The sequence below is a fragment of the Acanthaster planci genome, linkage group LG13, assembly GCF_054643075.1.
Source record: "Acanthaster planci isolate LZ-2023a linkage group LG13, COTS_SCS, whole genome shotgun sequence".
NCBI lineage: Eukaryota > Metazoa > Echinodermata > Asteroidea > Valvatida > Acanthasteridae > Acanthaster > Acanthaster planci.
Genome location: NC_141789.1, coordinates 4,099,615 through 4,122,100, shown reverse-complemented (window position 1 = coordinate 4,122,100; position 22,486 = coordinate 4,099,615). Strand labels below are relative to the sequence as shown.

The 22,486-nt window shown below is 41.5% G+C and overlaps 1 protein-coding gene across 2 annotated transcripts; it reads left to right on the top strand.

Annotated features, from left to right (window-relative positions):
• Window positions 1-752: 752 nt before the first annotated feature.
• srp72 (signal recognition particle 72) lies at window positions 753-21,884 on the top strand. Of its 2 annotated transcripts, none has more exons than XM_022238758.2 (16): window positions 753-862; window positions 8,085-8,202; window positions 9,062-9,182; window positions 10,013-10,078; window positions 11,146-11,223; window positions 11,890-12,033; window positions 12,637-12,819; window positions 13,043-13,174; window positions 13,731-13,859; window positions 14,181-14,253; window positions 14,680-14,840; window positions 15,384-15,487; window positions 16,111-16,188; window positions 16,341-16,528; window positions 17,020-17,173; window positions 19,029-21,884. In XM_022238758.2, exons 1-16 carry the CDS (start codon window positions 760-762, stop codon window positions 19,210-19,212), a joined length of 2,016 nt encoding a protein of 671 aa, XP_022094450.2. In that variant the 5' UTR covers window positions 753-759; the 3' UTR covers window positions 19,213-21,884. The 2 variants fall into 2 exon arrangements, with proteins under 2 accessions (XP_022094450.2, XP_087001046.1); XM_087144920.1 differs by lacking the exon at window positions 753-862 and adding an exon at window positions 5,462-5,599.
• The last annotated feature ends 602 nt before the right edge of the window (window positions 21,885-22,486 follow it).

Sequence of the window (22,486 nt, the reverse complement as noted above, 5' to 3'; positions counted from 1 at the left end):
GCCCCCAGTGTCTAGTCCTCTCCAGATGTAGCAAATGCTTCTATTCTTAACTTAAAATAGATGAATTTCATGGGCCAACTATAGTGGCATGTTGGTTTCAAAGGCGAAGCCCTCGCCAGATAGAGAATTGAAGAAAACGACCTAAAAGCTCAGACGATCCAGTAATGGTCGTGTATGTACATGAAAACGAAAAAGTGCCAAAAAAATCATTTTCCATGGTTACATGTTCACGTTAGGTTATCGTTCGACGGTAGCTATACGATAAAAGTCGGTAATTTGGTACACTTTTTTTATTTGGGAGCCTATCTAATCAAAAGTTGGAACTTGGAAGACGCATGTGGGGTAAACAGACTAAACAGATTTTCCGACCCCCTCCCCAATAAAAAAAATCCTGGATCCATCCCTATCAATTACTTAAATCATTATGAATTTTCAACAGCTGCACTTGAAGACTTTTTTGAAGATTCTGAGTGGGGCTTGCAGTTTTTTAAAAAGTACGATGAAATTAGAATCCAAAACTCTCAATTTAGTTTACAAAATTGGTACAAACATTTTAAATTACCCAAGACAAAGGCAAAGCGCATGCATTGCTTCCTTTCTGGATCACTTCATGCACGAGTCTATGGCTGTGGCTGCAGCCCTTTCCCATTGAGTTGTGTGTGAGTTCAGGCCTCAGCCAAGTCATTCAAGATACGGCTTTTTATGCAGCGCCGCATGTGCTTGCTGTACGTGTATGTACGGGATGACGAAAGCGCAAATATGGCGGCTTCCACAGCGAGCAAGGTGCAAGCGTTGTACTCGGAGTTAAACCGAGCTGGCCAGAATGGGGACTACCAGAGGGCTTTAAATGCAGCTAACAAAAGTGAGTAATTTAACGAGAGTTATTTAATCTTTTGTTGAATGTGGGAGATCAGTGCATCACTTCCGATATTTTAAGAATGTAAACAGGCTGGACATGCTGAACAAGTTAACCGCATCATGGACCGTTGATATATTGGCCTACGTGCGTAACGCCTAGGCGCATGCTGCCATATGGCATTACTAGTCTTGGGCTCGTCATCCGCATTTACAGTGCACCAGTTCATACAAACATGATAAATGATCAAAAGTGCATTAGCCTAAATAATTAACTTAAAAGTATGGAATCAAAGCAGAATTACTAGCGATATGGTAAGCCCGTCCTAGGCTATTTTATGAAATAATGTTCTGCCTAATTATTTAACGGATTTTACTTTAATGGTAATGGTTCCATATATGGACACTAAATTTCCCTTGCAGTGGTCTACTACTACTAGCAATCAAAAAGTGTTGACATGTTCCATAAAGCTAAATTTAGGGGGCCGGTAAACTTCAGGACCCTCCTGTTTTTTTGTTACTTTTACTGACAAATGTGGGCCCTGAAAAAGTGTGTTATTCGGGTAATGTCTCATGTTAACTGTCGTGACCATATTTGTGTTACATTTGGAAGATTCAATCAGGAGAAAAAATGCAACTTTCTTACCTTTGTCTGTCAACATAAATGCAAGGTCAACTGGACACACAAACATGGTAGACTATGTGACCTTTGGCAATGTGCGGCTGTTCTCTTCAAAGTTCAATACTCTTGGCTCCCTAATCTGCCTTTCCCATATTTCTAACCAATCAGAGATCCACTCTCTAAGGAAACTTTCCAGCAATCAATCAGAGACACTCCACCAAGTGCATTTTACAATATCACTATGTAGACATATGCACGCATGGTCTAGCTGTTATTTTCAATACTCTTACTTACCAATTGGCTCATCTCTACCAATCAGAGATTGGCTTTCTAATGAAACTTTTCTGTTACCCATCAGAACGAATCTACCAAGCATGTTTTGACATTACCACCATTTTATTTTTAGCGGATGCTTGCATGCACCATCTGTGTCTTTGTCGTCATTTTTACCCCATAATTACCCTAAAAAAACCCTGCCCTCTGTTTAAAAAATTAACCCAGGAGTTTGACAAAATGATGTCATTGTTATCTGGTTAGGTGAGTCTGACAGCTTAAATATAATTCTTCCTTGTATATAGGAAAGGGGTCCAGAAGTCCACAAATGCCAAATTTAGAGGGGAAAAAATATTGAACAGTGTTGAAGCATTTATTTAGAAAACATCATTTTTCAGGCCAGTCCCATAGGTTTGTGCACAGGGCGTCGAGTGATGTCCATGTATGGAACTCTTTCCACTTCAACACTTGTGCTACAATATGTTGAGACAATTGAATGTTATCGAGGAAGGTTGGCCATTGTCCAAGATTTTGCTGTTCCTGACTGACTTTGGTTGGAATGTCAAATTAAAAGTCTTTCCCCACTGAGATCACAAACCTTCTTTCAGAGGTGTGAATCATTTCTCCTCAGAGTTGGTATTTGCAAACTCCATCGCATCTGACGACCGCGTATGAGTGTCCACAAGGCTTGTGAATCTGTGTTTTGACCGTGTTTGTATCGGTCGGCGGTAATTTTTCTAAAACAGACTCAAAATCGGCGTAAATGACAAAAGGCGCGTCTTGTTTATTGTCGTAATTTTTGAACTTGAGTATATTCTCACCTTTGACTGGCAACTCGACCGTACATGTGGGAACGTTTAAGCCTTGACAATCTTCTTTGTGTCTGATTAACTTTTCTTCCGTTTGGAAATGCGACATGCAATTGAAACACTAGTGTTTTTGGCCGTTGTGTTTATTGATGTCACCCGTCAACCGAGAAAAGTTTTTAATCCAACAGTAGTGATTTTCGTCACCTTTGTTAAAGTAAAGTAAATTGATTGGTTCTTCTGGACGCTTGCTTTTGTAAAGAATGTAAAGACCGTCTTTTTTGGTGTAACCAAACACATTGATCGCCAAGCTATTTTGCGATTCGATACGTGGAATTTGTGAAATCGGTGTTGGAAAGCTTATGTTTGTAAAATTTAAACTATCTGATTCTGACCAGTAAGTCGAAGGCCGCTCCTTATTTATTTTATATTTTGGATTTGTTTCTAGCTGACTTTTGACTCCGTCTGAATATAACTTTAAAGCTGCCCGCAATGCCCATCGGATACATTCTTGATCTTTATTTTGGACGTTTATGATTGCTTTTTTGTCTAACAGTTCCTCAGGCAACGGAATGTTAGAAGAACCCACTGGATTATATTTAACCACGTTGATGTAAAAAGCGACAACTTTGTCAAAGATCCAACCCGAGCCTTTTTGTGTATGGGCCTCCACCTCTTTTATTTGCGCTTCGCGTTGTTCAGTGAGTGCGTTTTTAACGTCGGCTTTATTTGCGACTGCATCGTTGTCTCTCGGAAAGGGAAATACGCCAAATTCAGTTTTTTCAGGTTTTTCTAATCTAAACTGAACTTTTAGAGCCGTTTGCAATTTGTACGAACCAATTTCTTTTAGTTCTTCCAAAGCTTTTTTCTCGATGACAGTTTTGTAAAAATCAAAAAAGTGTATTAGGTCATATTCAAAGAAATGGGGTATCAATTCCCAATTGCGAAAATTACCCTGAAAGCGCCTGACGTTTCTAATGTCGACTTCCGCAATTTCCTCAGGCGAAGTGTAAGCTTTAATCGCATTGATAAAGTCCTGTTTGACGTATCTGTCTTTCTGTGCAAAAGGAATATTATATTTTTGTACCGTTTTCAACAGCTGCCGATATGACTGACGCGGGAGATATCTAAATTGTTTTTGATCCTCTTTGATAGCGTTTATTAGTTCAAATCGTGTATGATGTTTACGTTTTGGTGCAAGTAGCGGAACGTTATACCGCTTGACAAAATCTTCTAAAAACGCCTTCTTAAATCGAGTAAAATATTTTAGTATTGGTCTGTGTAGAAGGTTGCTCATGTCTCTGTTTATAAGTAGGTTTCTAAAATTTTTATCATTTTTTCTATCGACTTGACTTGACATGTTTTTTTATATATAGGTCATTTATTTAAGGCAGTTGTAAATATAGCGTGTTTTGCTTTGAACAGAGCCAAGGTCACGAGTTCAGACCGGAAAAGCAAGGGGAAATCCCTTTTTGTTTGCGAGTGATTGCCAAGTCGCGAGTTGTTTACAGCCGGGGTCAAAAGTTCAAGGTCAGTGAAGTGGAAATCCCCGGCTTCTTTTTAGTCGATGTACTACCCAAGGGTTTTGAGCAAAAACGGGGTAAAAAGGGGTGTGTGGTCCAGAACTGTCCCTCTCCAACTACTGTAGGCTACCAGCCATTTTGTGCAAGCACTCTTCAAGTCATGTGTAATGTGGTTACCAGTTTTACCATGCATACAATCTATATATGTGCAAAAAACACCAATGTTATATGTTGGGGAATTAGCTCATGTGGTAGAGCGCTCGTCCTATAAACGAAAGGTACCGGGATCAACGCCCGGATTCTCCAAATTTTTTTTCATTCATTACAAAATAGAAAATAGTTCTTCCGTTTCCGTCTCTTTATTTGGCTACCTTTTTTATCTTCCAATAGTTTTCTTGTCATAAAACCCTTACAGTTTATTGAAATATCTTTTTCTCTTACATTACTGCGAAAAACACATAGGGCCTAAGTAATAACTTACTTTTTAATAAAATCTGTCAGTCGGAGCTTGCTCAAATTTAAATTACTTTAAATCTGGATTATCGGGCCATAACGATATCTTGAAAGTCTATATAACCTGTATTAGTTGTATGCCTGTTTATTTAATAACAGCTTGAATTACAATGCCCCCAGTGTCTGGTCCTCTCCAGATGTAGCAAATGCTTCTATTCTTAACTTAAAATAGATGAATTTCATGGGCCAACTATAGTGGCATGTTGGTTTCAAAGGCGAAGCCCTCGGCAGATAGAGAATTGAAGAAAACGACCTAAAAGCTCAGACGATCCAGTAATGGTCGTGTATGTACATGAAAAGGAAAAAGTGCCAAAAAAAATCATTTTTCCATGGTTACATGTTCACATTAGGTTATCGTTCGACGGTAGCTATACGATAAAAGTCGGTAATTTGGTACACTTTTTTTTATTTGGGAGCCTATCTAATCAAAAGTTGGAACTTGGAAGACGCATGTGCGGTAAACAGACTAAACAGATTTTCTCGGACCCCCTCCCCCAAAAAAAACAATCCTGGATCCATCCCTGGTTATTTTCATATCAATTACTTAAATCATTATGAATTTTCAACAGCTGCACTTGAAGACTTTTTTGAAGATTCTGCAGCAGCTTGCAGTTTTTTAAAAAGTATGATGAAATCAGAATCCAAAACTCTCAATTTAGTTTACAAAATTGGTACAAACATTTTAAATTACCCAAGACAAAGGCAAAGCGCATGCATTGCTTCCTGTCTGGATCACTTGTCCGGGGTTTGAAATCACGCACGAGTCTATGGCTGTGGCTGCAGCCCTTTCCCATTGAGTTGTGTGTGAGTTCAGGCCTCAGCCAAGTCATTCAAGATACGGCTTTTTATGCAGCGCCGCATGTGCTTGCTGTACGTGTATGTACGGGATGACGAAAGCACAAACATGGCGGCTTCCACTGCGAGCAAGGTGCAAGCGTTGTACTCGGAGTTAAACCGAGCTGACCAGAATGGGGACTACCAGAGGGCTTTACATGCAGCTAACAAAAGTGAGTAATTTAACGAGAGTTATTTAATCTTTTGTTGAATGTGGGAGATCAGTGCATCACTTCCGATATTTTAAGAATGTAAACAGGCTGGACATGCTGAACGCTGAACAAGTTAACCGCATCATGGACCGTTGATATATTGGCCTACGTGCGTAACGCCTAGGCGCATGCTGCCATATGGCATTACTAGTCTTGGGCTCGTCATCCGCATTTACAGTGCACCAGTTCATACAAACATGATAAATGATCAAAAGTGCATTAGCCTAAATAATTAACTTAAAAGTATGGAATCAAAGCAGAATTACTAGCGATATGGTAAGCCCGTCCTAGGCTATTTTATGAAATAATGTTCTGCCTAATTATTTAACGGATTTTACTTTAATGGTAATGGTTCCATATATGGACACTAAATTTCCCTTGCAGTGGTCTACTACTACTAGCAATCAAAAAGTGTTGACATGTTCCATAAAGCTAAATTTAGGGGGCCGGTAAACTTCAGGACCCTCCTGTTTTTTTGTTACTTTTACTGACAAATGTGGGCCCTGAAAAAGTGTGTTATTCGGGTAATGTCTCATGTTAACTGTCGTGACCATATTTGTGTTACATTTGGAAGATTCAGTCAGGAGAAAAATGCAACTTTCTTACCTTTGTCTGTCGACATAAATGCAAGGTCAACTGGACACACAAACATGGTAGACTATGTGACCTTTGGCAATGTGTGGCTGTTCTCTTCAAAGTTCAATACTCTTGGCTCCCTAATCTGCCTTTCCCATATTTCTAACCAATCAGAGATCCACTTTCTAAGGAAACTTTCCAGCAATCAATCAGAGACACTCCACCAAGTGCATTTTACAATATCACTATGTAGACATATGCATGCATGGTCTAGCTGTTATTTTCAATACTCTTACTTACCAATTGGCTCATCTCAACCAATCAGAGATTGGCTTTCTAATGAAACTTTTCTGTTACCAATCAGAACGAATCTACCAAGCATGTTTTGACATTACCACCATTTTATTTTTAGCGGATGCTTGCATGCACCATCTGTGTCTTTGTCGTCATTTTTACCCCATAATTACCCTCAAAAAAACCCTTCCCTCTGTTTAAAAAATTAACCCAGGAGTTTGACAAAATAATGTCATTGTTATCTGGTTAGGTGAGTCTGACAGCTTAAATATAATTCTTCCTTCTATATAGGAAAGGGGTCCAGAAGTCCACAAATGCCAAATTTAGAGGGGAAAAAATATTGAACAGTGTTGAAGCATTTATTTAGAAAACATCATTTTTCAGGCCAGTCCCATAGGTTTGTGCACAGGGCGTCGAGTGATGTCCATGTATGGAACTCTTTCCACTTCAACACTTGTGCTACAATATGTTGAGACAATTGAATGTTATCGAGGAAGGTTGGCCATTGTCCAAGATTTTGCTGTTCCTGACTGACTTTGGTTGGAATGTCAAATTAAAAGTCTTTCCCCACTGAGATCACAAACCTTCTTTCAGAGGTGTGAATCATTTCTCCTCAGAGTTGGTATTTGCAGACTCGCCCCTATATCATATATGCACTAGACATTCAGAAAACATGACATTATGGTTGTAAGACTAAAACTTACACGCGGAACAGACTTTCATTCAATATTGAAAAGTACAGGTATTTAGGGTCCAACTCCCCGACTTTAGTTCACGTCTTTCGACATAGGAATGTATGTGTGATGTCACTGACATGACAGATTTTCATTTGGAAGGTGAAATTTGCCTTTTGCTAGCAGTTATACTGAATGGTATTTTGTCTAGCACATGTGCAGTAACTGTTTTTTTTTCTGGACTTAAACATTCGTACCATGACAAATCTTCGTCTGGTTCTACTCCAACATACATGTAGTTGTTGCGACTTCATAGTCATGAGGTGGGAATCAGACCATTTTACAATTTCAGACTTTCTTCTCTTTAAAAAAATCTCCCAGAGCCATGAATCAAAAAAAGAAATTGCTAAACTCTGTGGATTCAATTTAAAATCAACAAAAGAAGAATGTTCATTCTTTATTGGGACAAAAAAACAAGGGACGATTGCTAGGAATCAGATTCAGCTGAAGCGTGTCTTGTGATCTCAAGAAGTCCATGCTATCCACTAGATCACAGAACCTACTTGAATCTGGAAGTAATTTAGTAACTTTTATAGGCTGACTCAAGTATACTTGTCAAAGAGGGCTCTGTCCACTCATAGCCAGCTAAATCATGTAAATACCGTGTAGATAAGTTTTGCCAGTGTGGGTTAAATATACACTTCACATCTTTTCATTTCAAGCGTGGTTGGTGTTTTGTATGATGTATACTGACAGGTAGCTGTTATCAAGCCAAAATAATGCAACATGTTTTCGTGATCACATCCATTAGTATGTTGGTCCCAAAACCACCTTCACCAGCTTACACATTCAAGGAAAATTGTTGGCCCTATTTTTATTTTTAATGTCTTGTGTTTTTTAAGTTTTGAAGGAGTCGCGAAATGACGAGACGGCATTTCACTGCAAAGTTGTGTGCCTGATTCAGCTGTCCCAGTTCCAGCATGCAATTAAAGAAATTGCAAACAACCCTGCGTTGGCAAGGTAACAGATGTTGTCTGAACGGTCCTTTTGATCAAATATATCATTAGTGAAAGATTTTGAAGCATTAAGTGTGCACAGCAAAAAATATGTCCGTCTGAGTTTGAAGAATTCTTTGAGTATTTTTTGTACTTACTTTTTGTATTTACGGATGCTCAGGCATGCATTTTGCAAAAGGTTTACTGGCAAACATCTGCATTGCTCCGAAAATTCACTTTTGGAAGATTTTGGAGGATTGAGGTTATCTGAGGGATGCCAGTTTTCAGTCAAATGAAACTGTTGGGCTAACTTCAGCCCCAAAGAAGTTATATTGAGATTGCTCTGGCCAGATTTTCCGTCTTTGGATAAGAACCTGACTGACAACCCTGCTAGAGAGAGTTTGTAGTCGCTCTCAATCAAAACCCAAGGGAGTTAGATTTAATATCTAAATTCAAATTTGTGATGTCATTTTTCCATACTTACCAAATTTACTTCCAGCAAAAGACATGCCAATGTGTAAGGTGTTACATATGTTTGTAAACAAATAAAGGAAATGTATGCATTCAAATTTTGCAAGTCACAAAGTAAAACAACAGCAATGAACTCTAACACTCAAACCAGCCAGCTGACCCCAGCAAGCTCTGGTGGCTGCGTGGTAAAACACCAGCACATGTAAGCAGGAAGGTGTGGGTCCAAGTCCCACCCGAGCAAGCCTGTGAATTTCTTTTCACAAGTTCTCAGGCAACACTGGGTATACAAGTTTCATAAATATACACCAGCAAATGTCAAAACTCCCTTTGCACCCGAAGGTGTTTGGTGCTCACTACTTTGCTTCTATTTCTGACATTTATTTCTGATGTACTGTCCCTCCCAACTTTTAAAGTGGACTGATGTTTGAGAAGGCATACTGTCAGTATCGGCTGAACAGAATACAGGATGCACTGACAACAATCAAAGGTGTTAGCAACCCCAGCCCCAAACTCAAGGAACTCAAGGGCCAAGTGGTGAGTGAGATAACGGGTTAAGTCTGTGGTCATATCACATGCACCTACATGTCCACGTATAGAACCTGCTGGCTCATAACGAAAACTTGACTCATAGGCTGGCTGGCATATGACCAGCCAAACCCAAGCCTTTCCTCAAACAGCCACACTGTGTGAATACACAGAGGTGCAAGATTGTTGGCGTTGTCTAATCATACAACGTTACAATGCATGATACAGTGAATTTCTAATAAATCCTACAAGTGTGAGTCGAGTCCACTTTACTCATGTTGTCCTTCATAGTGCCAGAACAGCCAATGGTATAGTTAATATTAATACGAGGAAGAACTTTACACATTCTGAATGTATCTACGTATAAGAGCGACTGTTAAAACAATATTGAGTAATAAAACACGACTAGACTGTAACAAAAGTGCCTTAAACCCACATATATGTGAATCCATGTGGACATGTTTTGCCAAAGAGATAAATAGGAAATAAGGTATGCCAGGATTTACTAGGCATTGCAGGTGAATACTAGAATGTACAATACATAACGTTGGCACTTATGAATGCATGTACACCATCTGGCCTAAGAAATAGACCACGTTTAATCTGTGTACAGTATCTTGTACAACCTACGTGTATCTTTCAGGGAATTCCCATTGGTTTTGTAGTTTGTCTCTTTCTGCCCAAACTTTCAAGAGGGGTGAGTGCAGAGCCAACATGTTGCAGAGTATCCTGCATTCCCAGTGTATTGCACATTGAAAGTCACATTTGCAGTCGGAGATTGTAGCCCTGCGGTAATGCAAATATATAATTCACCGTTTGTTTCTTCCCTTTTCCTTTAGTTGTACCGGCTAGAACAGTACAAGGAGTGTCTTGACGTCTACAAAGACTTGATTAAAAATACATCAGTAAGTGCCGAGACTTCTCTAAGTCCTAACAGTCCCCAATCTTTCAACCGTTTGAAGGTTGTGAGGACTATTAGGGTTAGTCCTAAGTGTCCAAGACACTAGACAGCTTACCTCTGGATGAGTATGCAGTAGTAAGGAAAGGAGAGCCCAGCTATGCTTTGTGCTAAACTTTGGTCCCCGTTGAAAGTTGAAGTAAAAGAAACAGGCAGTAGCCCAATGTGCTGATGATGTATCACGGTGTTTACCGCAGTGCATGATGGGATAGAATTGGGGTCATCGTATGCCACGAGAAGGGAAAATAGCGCACCTACAAGTTATATCCGATAACAAGAAAGTGAAAGGTGCAATCTTACTGATTTCAGTTGTGGAAGATAATTCTTCGGAAGACTTAAAATACTGATAACACAAAATGACTACTTTTTGGACGCAGATGTGATTGTGCTCGTGTGCTTATGATAGAGTTTACACAGACGCCCCCCCCACTATTCTGTCCTACCAATGCAGTGCAGAAACACAGTGATACGTCATCAGTCATAGGGCTCTTGGTTTCTTGTAGAGCGTGGGATTACCCGGACTTGGAATGGTTCCTCAAAAAGGCATCTCGAGAGATTCTTAGCTTAAAAAAACCCAAGACATAATGAACCAGCTGAAGCTTGAAGTGTCCTTTAGACTATGTGTCCGAGAGGTTGATAGGATTTGTAACATGACTGGTGCAAGAAAACTCTCAGAAAAGCGTAGGCCTGGGTAAAATGCAGATCCCACGTCTTGGTTTGAATTCATTCGTGTGTTAAGTGTTGACCTGTGCACTTTTGATTGCACTTTTTCTTACAACTTTGTTTTCTAATTACAAGGCAGTAACAGAAATTTACTGCAGACACATTCAAGTGACTAATGTGTTGCTGCCATCCTGACAAAATTGTCTCAGGAAAAAAAAACCTTATCAAGTTAAAGGAGCCAGAAATGCAGACCCATGCTTTGTTTGAGCGTACTCAGACCATTTGTAGATCCTGATTTTGTTTTCACATCAGACATTTCTGAATTGTTTCCCATTTCTTGCTATTTTGCAGGATGACTACGATGAGGAGAGAGCAACCAACCTGTCGGCAGTCGTGGCTGCTTTGCAACTGTGGGAGCAGCAGTCAGTGGTAATAGAATAACGATGGTAATCCCTTTGGTCCTACTCTGTAGGAGCTGTATATAGAGAGAAGCGCCAACTTCAGACTTTGGAGCCAAAATGGCTGTTCATTATCTGTGCAGTACAGCATGCAGCTATTGTGTGCTAATCGTCCATGTGCACTGATGCATAGTCCACCATTTTGGTTCTGACAACAGACACACTCATGTCGCTACTCTGTAAGCAGCTCTGGTCCCACTCGATGTACACTGTAGTTTTCATGCTCCTTGATTGAGCAGAGTGAATACTTATGTTTCATGTGTTTTGAAATTGCATAGAATCTTGCTGCATCAAGCACAGTTTTTGCCACTGATATGTTCCATGTAAAGAGCGGACGCAGTTTACCGGCCTGTTTCACAGGGATCTGGATCTCGATTAGTGGTTGCAACCCTGGTTCTCTGTATCCATTGACTGGCTCTGATGTTTGAACTGCAATATGATTTGGATTAGTGTGAAAAAAGCAGGCCTTACAAGTCTTCATTTATGTGCTGACAATATGCGCATCCCCAATAAGCCCAGAGAAGGACCTCAAAACTTGCTCATTTGACCCTAAATTTGCTGGCTTAGGTGTACATAGCTTTCCAACTTGATCGAAGTGGCAATATTTGAAGTTTCTTCTTGAATTCTCCAATGCCAGGCTGACCTTGGGTTGAAAGAGGACACGTTTGAGTTGAGCTACAACAAAGCCTGCCTGTTGCTGGGCCAGGCAGAGTATGGGCAGGCACTGGAAGAGCTGGACAGGGCAGAGGAACTGTGCAAAGAGGGCATGGAAGATGAAGCTGTAAGTCCTTAATTAAGATCAAGGGATATGCCCCCACCCCTTGTGGGGTGTATTGGAGTGTACCAAAGCTGAGCCGCAGAGATCTCTGTTGGAGTGAAGGGGACGTCAGTGCACCCATCAAGGGACTGCCTTTTTTAGTTTGTGGGCAAGTCCATGCAACATGCGTGACAAGTGATAAGTGATCCTGAAGTTAGCCCTTTGTATGCATTGGCTGCTCCCTCATCTTTTTAAAGAGAAGTGGGAACAGTTATATTTAGTTGTGTTGAGGTTGAATGTTGTTATACGTCACCAGTTATCACTGAAGCAGGTACATGATAATGAATTTATTTTCAAATAAACTTGATGTGCAGTCAAGATAGAATATGCACCCTGTACACACCACAAATATGACACTAAAATGAACCAAATGCGCATGCGTCAAATAACAGTAACAGAGGGACGTCAGTTGTAAGACAATTCAGACGTTTCAGAACTGGTGGAACTTTCGGCAGTCATGCCATCCAGGAAAGAGTTGAAAATTGAAAGTTCAAAGCTTGCCCCATGGGCAGCCTGACCTTTGTCATTTATTGCACTTGCCATCTCTGGACTGGTGCGTTCGTACAGGAAATGACCGCAGAGGAGATTGAGGCAGAGCTGGGGGTGATCCACGTGCAGCGAGCCTACATACTCCAGCTGCAAGGCAGGACAGACGAGGCCATGAAGATTTACAATCAGCTGGTCAAGTCAAGACCCTCTGACATTGGCCTGATGGCGGTTGCTTCCAATAACATCGTCAGTCTGAATAAGGTGAGGCAAAATGTTGAGTATGGAAAAGTGAACTACATCTCAAAGACTTAAGCAATGCAAAGCTAATATTGAGCTTAGATCAACATGCAACATCATTTCTCTTATTATTCTGAATTTGGAAGCGGATCTTAAATACTCCCAACATTCTAAATTTTAACTTCAATCAAGGCAAAACCTTCTAAATCTCATTTTATTATATATACCATTGATCCTTGTTGTAAAGGACCAGAATGTGTTTGATTCCAAGAAGAAGATCAAGGCGACTACAGTAGACGGCCTACAGCACAAACTGACTTCCAGCCAGCAGTCGGCGATTGCTTACAATCGTTGCGTCCTGATGTTGTACACAAACCAGGTCAGACCATTGCTGTGACGTTGTTAATCTTAAACTGCAGATAGGACTTACTGAACTGACGTCGGTAGTTAGTGAGAAAGCCTTACTGTGGGCAAAACTGTGCCGCCCATAAAGCCCAGCTGGTCATGATGCTGGCGTTATCCCCTACGTACCCCACTCGTGAAAGTCCTTGCTGGCTTCTGCTTTTGATTGTATATTTCTGGTAATGAAAGCCTAACCTCTGTGTCATAATCCACATATTGCTTCATATTGGCACAAAGAAACTTGTAGAGAGAAACATTTCAACAAGAAGTTCAATTGTGAACATTTCAGGAATATCCATGAAAATTTATTTTAGGGAATATGTTGTGGAAGATGACGTAGACTGGAAGCCTGTCTCAGTTTCCTGACCTGACACATTAAAACCTTATTTTCTCCTTTGTTTTCATAAGCTTGCGTCATGTTTGTTACAGCAAACTTTTAGACCTCAAAGTTAATGTAATCTGGCCAGATATACTGTCTGCTTTGGTCAGAAGGCAAAATTATTTGGTGACCATATTTTTTTATTTCATCACAGTACGATCAGTGTAGAAAACAGCTGCAGCAGTTAAGAAATTCATACCCGGACAGCGATATGCCCTGCTTAGTAGAGGCCGCTTTGCTCTGCAGAGAGAAGCAGACTGCCAAGGCGGTGCAGAAAGTCCGGGTAAGATATCAGTGGCTGTTAGGACCAAGACGTCTGTCCAGCAAAATGCAATGCTGCCAGGCCAACTCATCTGTTTTTCACTACGGTTGCAAAGAATCCAATTTCTTAACGTTTTATTAGTTATGATCAGATTTAGGCTCGCTGCTTGTTCTCGTGGTCAACTCACAGGACCAAAAAGGACACTGTTTTAGACTGTGGTCTTGATACGAAAGATCCACCATCTTGAAATGAAGAGAGCCGTTGGATTTTGTCATAGAGGAGTAATATGGCACCTTCAATTTGGCCCTAGTCTCCACTGATTGTCACCTTGTTTCCTCCCAGGATTACATCAAGAGCAAGGGGAGGGTTTCACTGCAGGTCAAACTGACCCTGGCTCAGCTGTATATCATGCAAGGTATGCCTCTGCTTGGATCATAATCACTCAATGTCGCAAGCAAATTCATAACAAAATCAAAGGAGTGGCTCGCATTTGGACCACAGTTCAGGAAATTGCTTCACATTAGTAAATTGGGTTGTGTTGGTCTTCCAAAGCCCATCGTATCATGAAGTTCATTCTAAAGGCATGTCACGTACTTGGTGGATTGGGTGATCTACAGTAATATTTCAGTGAGTTGTGGTCAATTAGTGATCTTTAACTAGTGGCAACTGTTAAAAATACGGGTGGGGGATAATATTAACGGATATTTTGAGATTATGTATTACATCGTACCTCCTATCTTGTTAGTTCTTGGGGTAAGAATGTTTCCTGAATAAACTAGCTGTGATACAGGGTAATTTTAAAATAGCTAACCCTCTTCACATTACATTTCCTCGTTTCCAGGGCAGGTGAGTGAAGCCTGTGAGGTGCTGCTAAAGCTGGACGCAGACACGTACAAGCCTGGCATCGTATCCAGCCTGGTAGCGCTCTACACCAACCTGGACAATCCGGAGGGCGCCATGCAGGTGCTGGACAAGGCAGTGGAGTGGTACAAGCGAGAAGGGGTGAGGAGTTTTATTGCATGACCATGCAAAAACACACGTCACTACAGGTGTTTGCGTTTACCTTCATAGAAAGCTGGCTGAAATGTTTTTACACATTTGTACAAGTGGCAGTTTAAACCACATTTACAATAAAATACAAATTTACAATTGACATATACACACGGGTGCGCTTTCAATCAATTTATGAGGTCTTTCTCTAGTCACTAATTTCCCAGTAGAATCTTTAGGAGTTTTCACGAAAGTGAATTCAGTGCTTAAAGTCACTTTTGCAATTTGATATTCGATTGGATCAAATGTTATGCCGAGTTTGTATCACAGCTGTGTTTTCAGGAGTCTGGTCGCCCGCTCCAACTATACCGGGGATGCAACCTGTTGAAAAAATAACCCCAAAACTTGAAACACATCCATTTGCACTGGACCTCCTAGAACTTTACCAAGTATTTAGCTCTGCTACTTACGAGTGGATTTGTACCACTGTATTCAGCATTCACTGGTGGACATATCTAAGCATTAATTTGTGTGCATGCACGTGCTGTTTGCCAGGAGAAGCAGAGCGAGTTGAACACCCTCTTGAGAGAGAATACAAACTTCAAGCTCAAGCACGGCAAGTCGCAAGCCGCCGTCAGCATGCTGGAGGATCTGAGAAAGTTAGTATCTGCTTCTCTAAAGCCTCGTCCTAGAGCTCACTGGGCGCTGCAGTCCAGATGGGCTTTTCTGTAAATTTTTGGGGTCCAATTTTTTCCTGTCCTTGTTTCATTGGCTTGTGTTTTTTGTAAGTTTAGAACACGTGCTTCACTCTCCAAGAGTGATTAAGTAATGCAAATTACCTGCCAAACAAAACATTTAGTTTGAAATCCCTTGTCACAGGTTGGGTGTAACAGGGACACAAAAATGTCGGATGTTGAACCCCAAATCTATAGAATGACCCAAATGCTTATTTCCTGGGCAACCTAACCCTTAATTGACGAATTGGATGCGGTTTATCAGAAAGATTATGCTGAGTGGGGTAGAAAGCAGCACTAACCACACATACATTTCCCAGCCCTTGCAAGTGCATAATACCCAGTGAGCTGACTTGCCTCTTTTGGTACTGCGGTGGGTTCCTAGGTAAAAGCCAACAGCAGGAAATGTTTGTCTACAAGCAGCACGAAATTGGCTTTTCAAAACTCATGACTTGGTCTGCTAAAATTGAAGAATGTGCAAAGACGAGCCGGTCATCTCTGCAATTCTCGTCCACCCTTAATGCTGTGTTTGTATCATTTTCATCCAGGGCTAACCCAGAGGATGTGAGGACCCTTGCACAGCTCATCTCAGCCTACTCCAAATTTGATCCCAAAAGAGCTCAAGAGTATCCTTTTTTGTGACAGATCTTCAATTCAAAAAGCAAAACAGGCCTGTTTTGCTGAGCAAATTTGTTGTTCAAATCTCATCCGGACGCTTCTCAAAATGCTAAACACTGGGTCGTGCGTAGCGGGAATTTTTCCTGACCTCTGACCACAGACTAAGCCGGGAGCTGCCCCCCGTGGCGGCCTTCTCGGGCTCGGTGGACGTGGACGTCCTGGAAACCACGCCCCTCTCCCTGACCTCCCGCCAGATGAAGAAGACGGGGGGGAAGGTGGAGAAGCCAGAGATGGCAGAGAGCAAGATGGACGCTCAGATTGCCAAGAAGAGAAGAAAGCACAGGAAGCGTAAGTTGTGTGACGTTTGCCCTAGCATGAACGAAATAGAAATAAAAAAGGAACAAGGACAACACATTGGTCTTCTTTGTAGTGTCATTTGGAATCAAGAACTCTTATTTTTTCACCGAAAATGTGAAGATGACCAAGGCAATGAATGTGACACGTGGTAGATGATAGCTTTTAAAAAACAACCACGAGCTTCTCCTTTGAAGAAGTGGTTGTTCCCGAGAGCTGTCATGTACCTTGGTATCACATAATGCAAAGCTTCAAATCATACTAAATGTGCTATGAAGTTTGCTGTTTTTTGGGTTGATCAGCATTATTGTAATCAAGAGAGGAATTTGTTGTTTCCACTGATTGTGGAGAAATTGTCAAACTTTGAAGTGCTGTGATAATGCACATCTCTACATTTCGGTGTGGACTTGTTCGGTGTTGGAATTAAACCCAGTAGAATGCAGGCAAGAATTTAATGCTTTGACTTGTACATGCTTTGACTGCAGGGCATCTCCCGGCCAACTACGACCCCAGCGTGACCCCTGACCCAGAGCGCTGGCTGCCAATGCGAGAGAGGTCCTACTTCAAGGGCAAGAGAAAAACCAAAAAGGGAGCCATCGGCAAAGGCACGCAAGGCGCCACTGCCGGCAGCAGCGAAATGTAAGCAAAACCAAAGCAGTCACATAGGCAGGGGCTAGAGCAGATACATAACTGCAGTACTGATGGGAGCGTAATGTAGCAGTAAGCAATACAGCATGGGTGGTGGGGTGAATAGTATCTTGAGGATGTAAGCATTATTGCACTGGAAACTGGAGACACTGCATTAGGATGGTAGCGACTATTGTCTGTATCATTAACCCTAACAATTCTGACTCCTCGTATTTCGATACAATTTAACACACCCTCGGATGGGAATTAATCAGAGCAAATTATTTGAAAACAGTAACGTAAAAAGCCTTTTAAGAGTTAAATTTGAACAAAATCTGGTACTCTTAGTACTTAAATTCATGTGAACCTAACAATTTGAATTCTCCATACTAAAGACGCTGTTGCCATACCTTGTGATTTGAGGGCAAGCTTTTCCTTAGTTACATAAGAGGCGCCTTGCACCAGCGCACAATTATCAATGGATAAAAAGGGCTCAAAGGAACCAGTCCATTTTCGAGATGGTGATCGCTATGCAAGACCTTGCCCTGAAACATGAGGTATAGCAACAGTGTCTTTAGCCAGGGGAATTCAAATTGTTGTTTCAAATTGTTATGTTTCTGTGCAATCAGATAATTCAGTGTACCAGATTTTAATCAAATGTAACTCACAAAAGACTTATGGTGCTAATCACCACAGGGTTTTAAGATACTGGGTCAACCAGTGATTTTTACAATTTGTGAAAATGTTAGAAGTTCCTCAGTAACTTCCAGTTACTTTAACCACTACCAGCTGGGAACTCCGAAATCGGAGCCGCATGGTTTATATGTGTGGCCGGGGTCTCCGAACTCGGACAAAGGAAACAGGGCCCTGTAACAAAAGACCATACTCCGAACAAAAGACCAGGCTGCTGGGCATTACCGGCATTTTTCACTCTCAAAAGTGGTGATAATCCAGCATTATTTTAAAACTGTATACCAGGGTTTGGGGTATTTAGAGCAAGCGGATTACCACCGGGGACAAAAGCTCTCCACCACCGCAAGGATGAGCCACACAGCACCGCTGCATGCTAATCTGGCCCCTATTGAAAAGAGGTCAGCAGTGCACTGAGCCAGGTTCGTGAACAAAAGACAGTTGTATAACACAGCACAATCTGGGCTCTTTTTACAAGGCTGCAGGCCTGGCTGAAATATTCGGGCGTCAATGAAGGTCACCTGTCAACTTAGAGTAGTGCCTGAAGATTACTCCGTGTGACTATAAACGACTGTTAAATGGAATGATGAATTGTTGAAGGATTTTGAAAATGGAAAAAATGATAGTCATGCCGGCCCAGCATCCTCAACGTTGAAAAATGCCCCGGCACGAAGTGGTTAAGAAAGTGTAATCGCTGCCCCTTCAATTGCTCTTATTTACTTGTAAGTCACAAACTCAGCTTAATTGCCACATTGACGGGTTGGTGTCATTCTCTTGCCATTACTGAGCATCCAGGTCAGTGCAGGGCAAGCTCATGCTTGGATTCACAGGCATTGCAAGGGAAAGGGGTGCAAGTGTTCCCCCTCCCCCTCCAATTTTTTTAAAATAAAATCACCAATTCCCTTGGAAAAACCTTCCCTTGAAGCCCCCCTCCCCACTGTTAACAGTTTATCAATTCATACCAGATGAGTGCTTACCTCCGCTCCCCGATTGCCCTGAAATGTTAACCCTGGGAAAGAAGTGGATCACTGCCCCCCTGGAAATAATCCTGGCAATGCCCCTGCTTGGATTGGCCTGGAGTTTGGATCGGTTTGGAGAAGAATCCACCTTTGTAAGATAGAAACTTGTTGATTAAGATTTATGGGTTTTTTTTGTCCCGCCCAAATTTGCTTTCCAGGGATGCCAGCAAGCCTAGCAGCAGCACTCCCAGCTCTCCTCGAGCTGGCTCAGCTGCGTCCTCGGCCCCGACGGCAACAACTGCAGCCTCTGTCGCTGGTCCATCCCCACGGCAACAGAAGCCCGGTGGACAAGGCGCCAAGAAGAAGCAGAACAAGAAGAAGAAGGGGGGTCAGAAGTGGTGAGGGCCTCGGGTAGGCATCAGGGAGATATCTGAGCGTTCCCATGGACTTAGAACAACTTTGTCAACTGTTCGAATAGACCGAATCTACCCATCAATTCATGTGACCTATAATGGGTATCAAACATCAACAAACATGGCGTCCTCCCATAGGAAACTGTGTGTCATGTGTTTGCTAAAAATGAAGCTGATTTTTTGGTAAAGCACTCACCACCTCAATTATCTGAGTACTTTACCCACCTTTGGGTTTATTTTTTTGTAAATGCCACTTATGACACATTTTGCTGTGGGAAAATGCCATGTTTGTTGACATTTAATAGGTCACATGACTTCGTGGGTCCAATCCGTCTGTTTCACAGCCTTTGGGTTATACTTGTTGAGACAGTACGCCTGCCTTGACCCTAAAAGATCCGAGAGGAGGGAATGGCCCCTTCAACATGTTTTCCAATATTGTGACATTACTGTTTGTCTCACTTATCGAGCCTTCGTGCATATTTTTAGTATAATCTTCCGATCATTTTGACGCCATTTTTTTTTTTAATCAGACATACTGTTGTCACGCAGGGCCCACTTTTCCAAGATGGGTCAGCCAAAAATGGATACTTTTTCCACTGACTTGCTTGATTCATGCAGGCCAACATGCGTGTTGCATTGAAATTTAAATGGTCATAAAAACAAAAATGTCAAGTGGAATTGGGTTGAAGCCTCACATGAGTGTCGTTGCATGCATGCCAAGTCTAGCAATGTGGCATTGACACAGTTGACAGTTTTTTTTGGGGGGGGGGGACGGTAGAATCTGCCCTCCCCGGCTGTGAGTCCAAAAACCCAGCTCTTGTAGAGTAAATATGACAACAGTCTATCAGGTCTGAATGCCTGCTGTAATCCCCTTGTCTACCTGTATTTAACCAATATATTGTAAATCTTGCTAAAAGTGTTCAGTAACAGTAAGTCACAAACCCACAGATTTAAGCTCGGTGAGATGCAGCTTCACCAGGGCAGTGCAAAGGGCTTACTGGTTGCCTCCCGCACAACACACCAGAATTTGTATAGGCTTTGTACAGGTTTCAGGAAAAGTTGATGAAATCATTGCAAGACTGGTTGTCTTTCGACAAGCATGTTCTGATTGCCATGCCTAAAGCACACAGTGGTCAAATAATATTGGAGACAAATTGTGAAGTAAGGAACGGTTGACCACGAAATCATAATTTATTCTTCTTTTTCAATCTTATTTGAACGAAAGTAGTACATGTACATCTCATGCGTTAATGGTAATACCTAAGGAAATATGACTTTGCTAACCCTTTCCATAAAGTTACCGGAAAAACTCTGTTTGAAACTTTTTTTTAAATTTCTTATTCCCTGCTCAGAGTGTTAGCAGATACTTGCTATTCTCAAATCACTTTTTATTTTGAGTTATTTGTTTAGTTCTGACGATAGTCAGATTACCTTTTAAATGTATGATTCACTTATGAATTACTCCCACGCGTAAGACAAACTGAACCAAAAAAATCTATGTGGTATTGGAACAAATGAAGTTATCTTACAAATTGCTTCACTTCATAACTTACCACACTAATCAACAGAGGTCTACCAAGGATAGGTACGCTCTTTTTCGCCTCTTCGGTGAATCTGTTTCCTGTAAAAGCATTGCTATTGGCCTGACAAAAACCTAAAATATACAGCATCCAAATTGACAGGCTACTCGCACACGTTAAACCGCAGCTGGCTACCAGGCCGGGTCCTATATGGACGAGAATATAATATCAAATCAGTGCTCTGAAATATGTGATGGCAATCACATATTTCAGAGCACTGATTTGATATTTTATTCTCGTCGATATTCTGATCACGGTTCTACGCAGCCCTTCCATATTTCTCGGGTCCTATATTGGACGGGGACCAGACTGTTCTCTGATTAGTGGGGTGTTATGACTCGGCAAAATGCGCGCACGCGTTAAGTTGAAACAATAGTTATTTGTTTAGTTCTGACGATAGTCAGATTACCTTTTAAATGTATGATTCACTTATGAATTACTCCCACGTGTAAGACAAACTGAACCCAAAAAAATCTATTTGGTATTGGAACAAATGAAGTTATCTTACAAATTGCTTCACTTCCTGTGTTTCTTTAAGTTGAATATTTTGTGGGAAAATATCCACGCATCCCTTACCTCGTACAACAGCAACAAAATCAACGAAATAAAGCTGATGTTGTGCACTTGAAACTTTCATTCTTGTGAGTTTCAGAGTACTGTGGAATATAATCCGGTGACCAGAATTAGAGGTCGTTGTTACGGGCTCTATCCTGTGCGCACGCAGATGGTACTCCCGCATTACACTTCTCCGAATAGGCTGGTTCCCGGCCCGTACGTAGTCTCCAGACGTCTTACAGACGTCCTCTGAACGTAGGGACCGGTAGCGGGTAATGAATCCGGCAGAATTCTGCCCGGTGTATGTAAATGAGGAAACGATGCCCGCTCAATGCACAAATCAAGCAGGAGCTGATAGCGTATTTTGCTTTTTCTCCTTTGTTACAGAAAGTAACTTCACCATAAATGATTCATTTGTGTATAATATACCGGTACCACAGTAACCACTGATTTGAAATAAATTGCCGTAATGTGATTTATTGATGATAATTGTTGAAAATAAATTATTACTACACTAATCAACAGAGGCCTACCAAGGATAAGTACGCTCTTTTTTCGCCTCTTCGCTGAATCTGTTTCCTGTAAAAGCATTGCTATTGGCCTGACAAAAACCTAAAATATTCAGCATCCAAATTGACAGGCTACTCGCACACGTTAAACCGCAGCTGGCTACCGGGCCGGGGCCTATATCACAAATTTCAGAGCACTGATTTGACATTATATTCTCGTCGATATTCTGATCACGGTGCTCAGCAGTCCTTCCATATTTCTCGGGTCCTATATGGGACGGGGACCAGACCGTTCTCTTATTAGTGGGGTGTTATGACTCGGCAAAATGCGCGCACGCGCTAAGTTGAAACCATAGATATAGAATGTTCCATGGTTGAAACCCGTGCTCGAGTGTGATGGCCCCGCAGGAATGGCGTTTCCTCAGATTTGTCTGTACATATCTCCCCGTACAGACGAAAGCTTTCATCTGTACATCATACGCAACTATATTGCTACCCATGCTACATTTGCTTTCAATGACTGTGAGCCCCCTTGTGAAATTTCACCCTAGTTACGTCACCGGCGGATGGTGATGGTGTGGAAAATGGTTTGGGCCATTGTTGCGTCTCCCTGCAAGGA

What these genes read in the sequence shown, in the direction of transcription:
- srp72 (XM_022238758.2), top strand. Translation starts at nt 760, where the DNA reads ATGGCGGCTTCCACAGCGAGCAAGGTGCAAGCGTTGTACTCGGAGTTA. An exon ending in AGGAACTCAAGGGCCAAGTG is followed by an intron (nt 9,183 to 10,012) that starts GTGAGTGAGATA and finishes CTTTTCCTTTAG; the next exon opens with TTGTACCGGCTAGAACAGTA. An exon ending in AGGCGGTGCAGAAAGTCCGG is followed by an intron (nt 13,860 to 14,180) that starts GTAAGATATCAG and finishes GTTTCCTCCCAG; the next exon opens with GATTACATCAAGAGCAAGGG.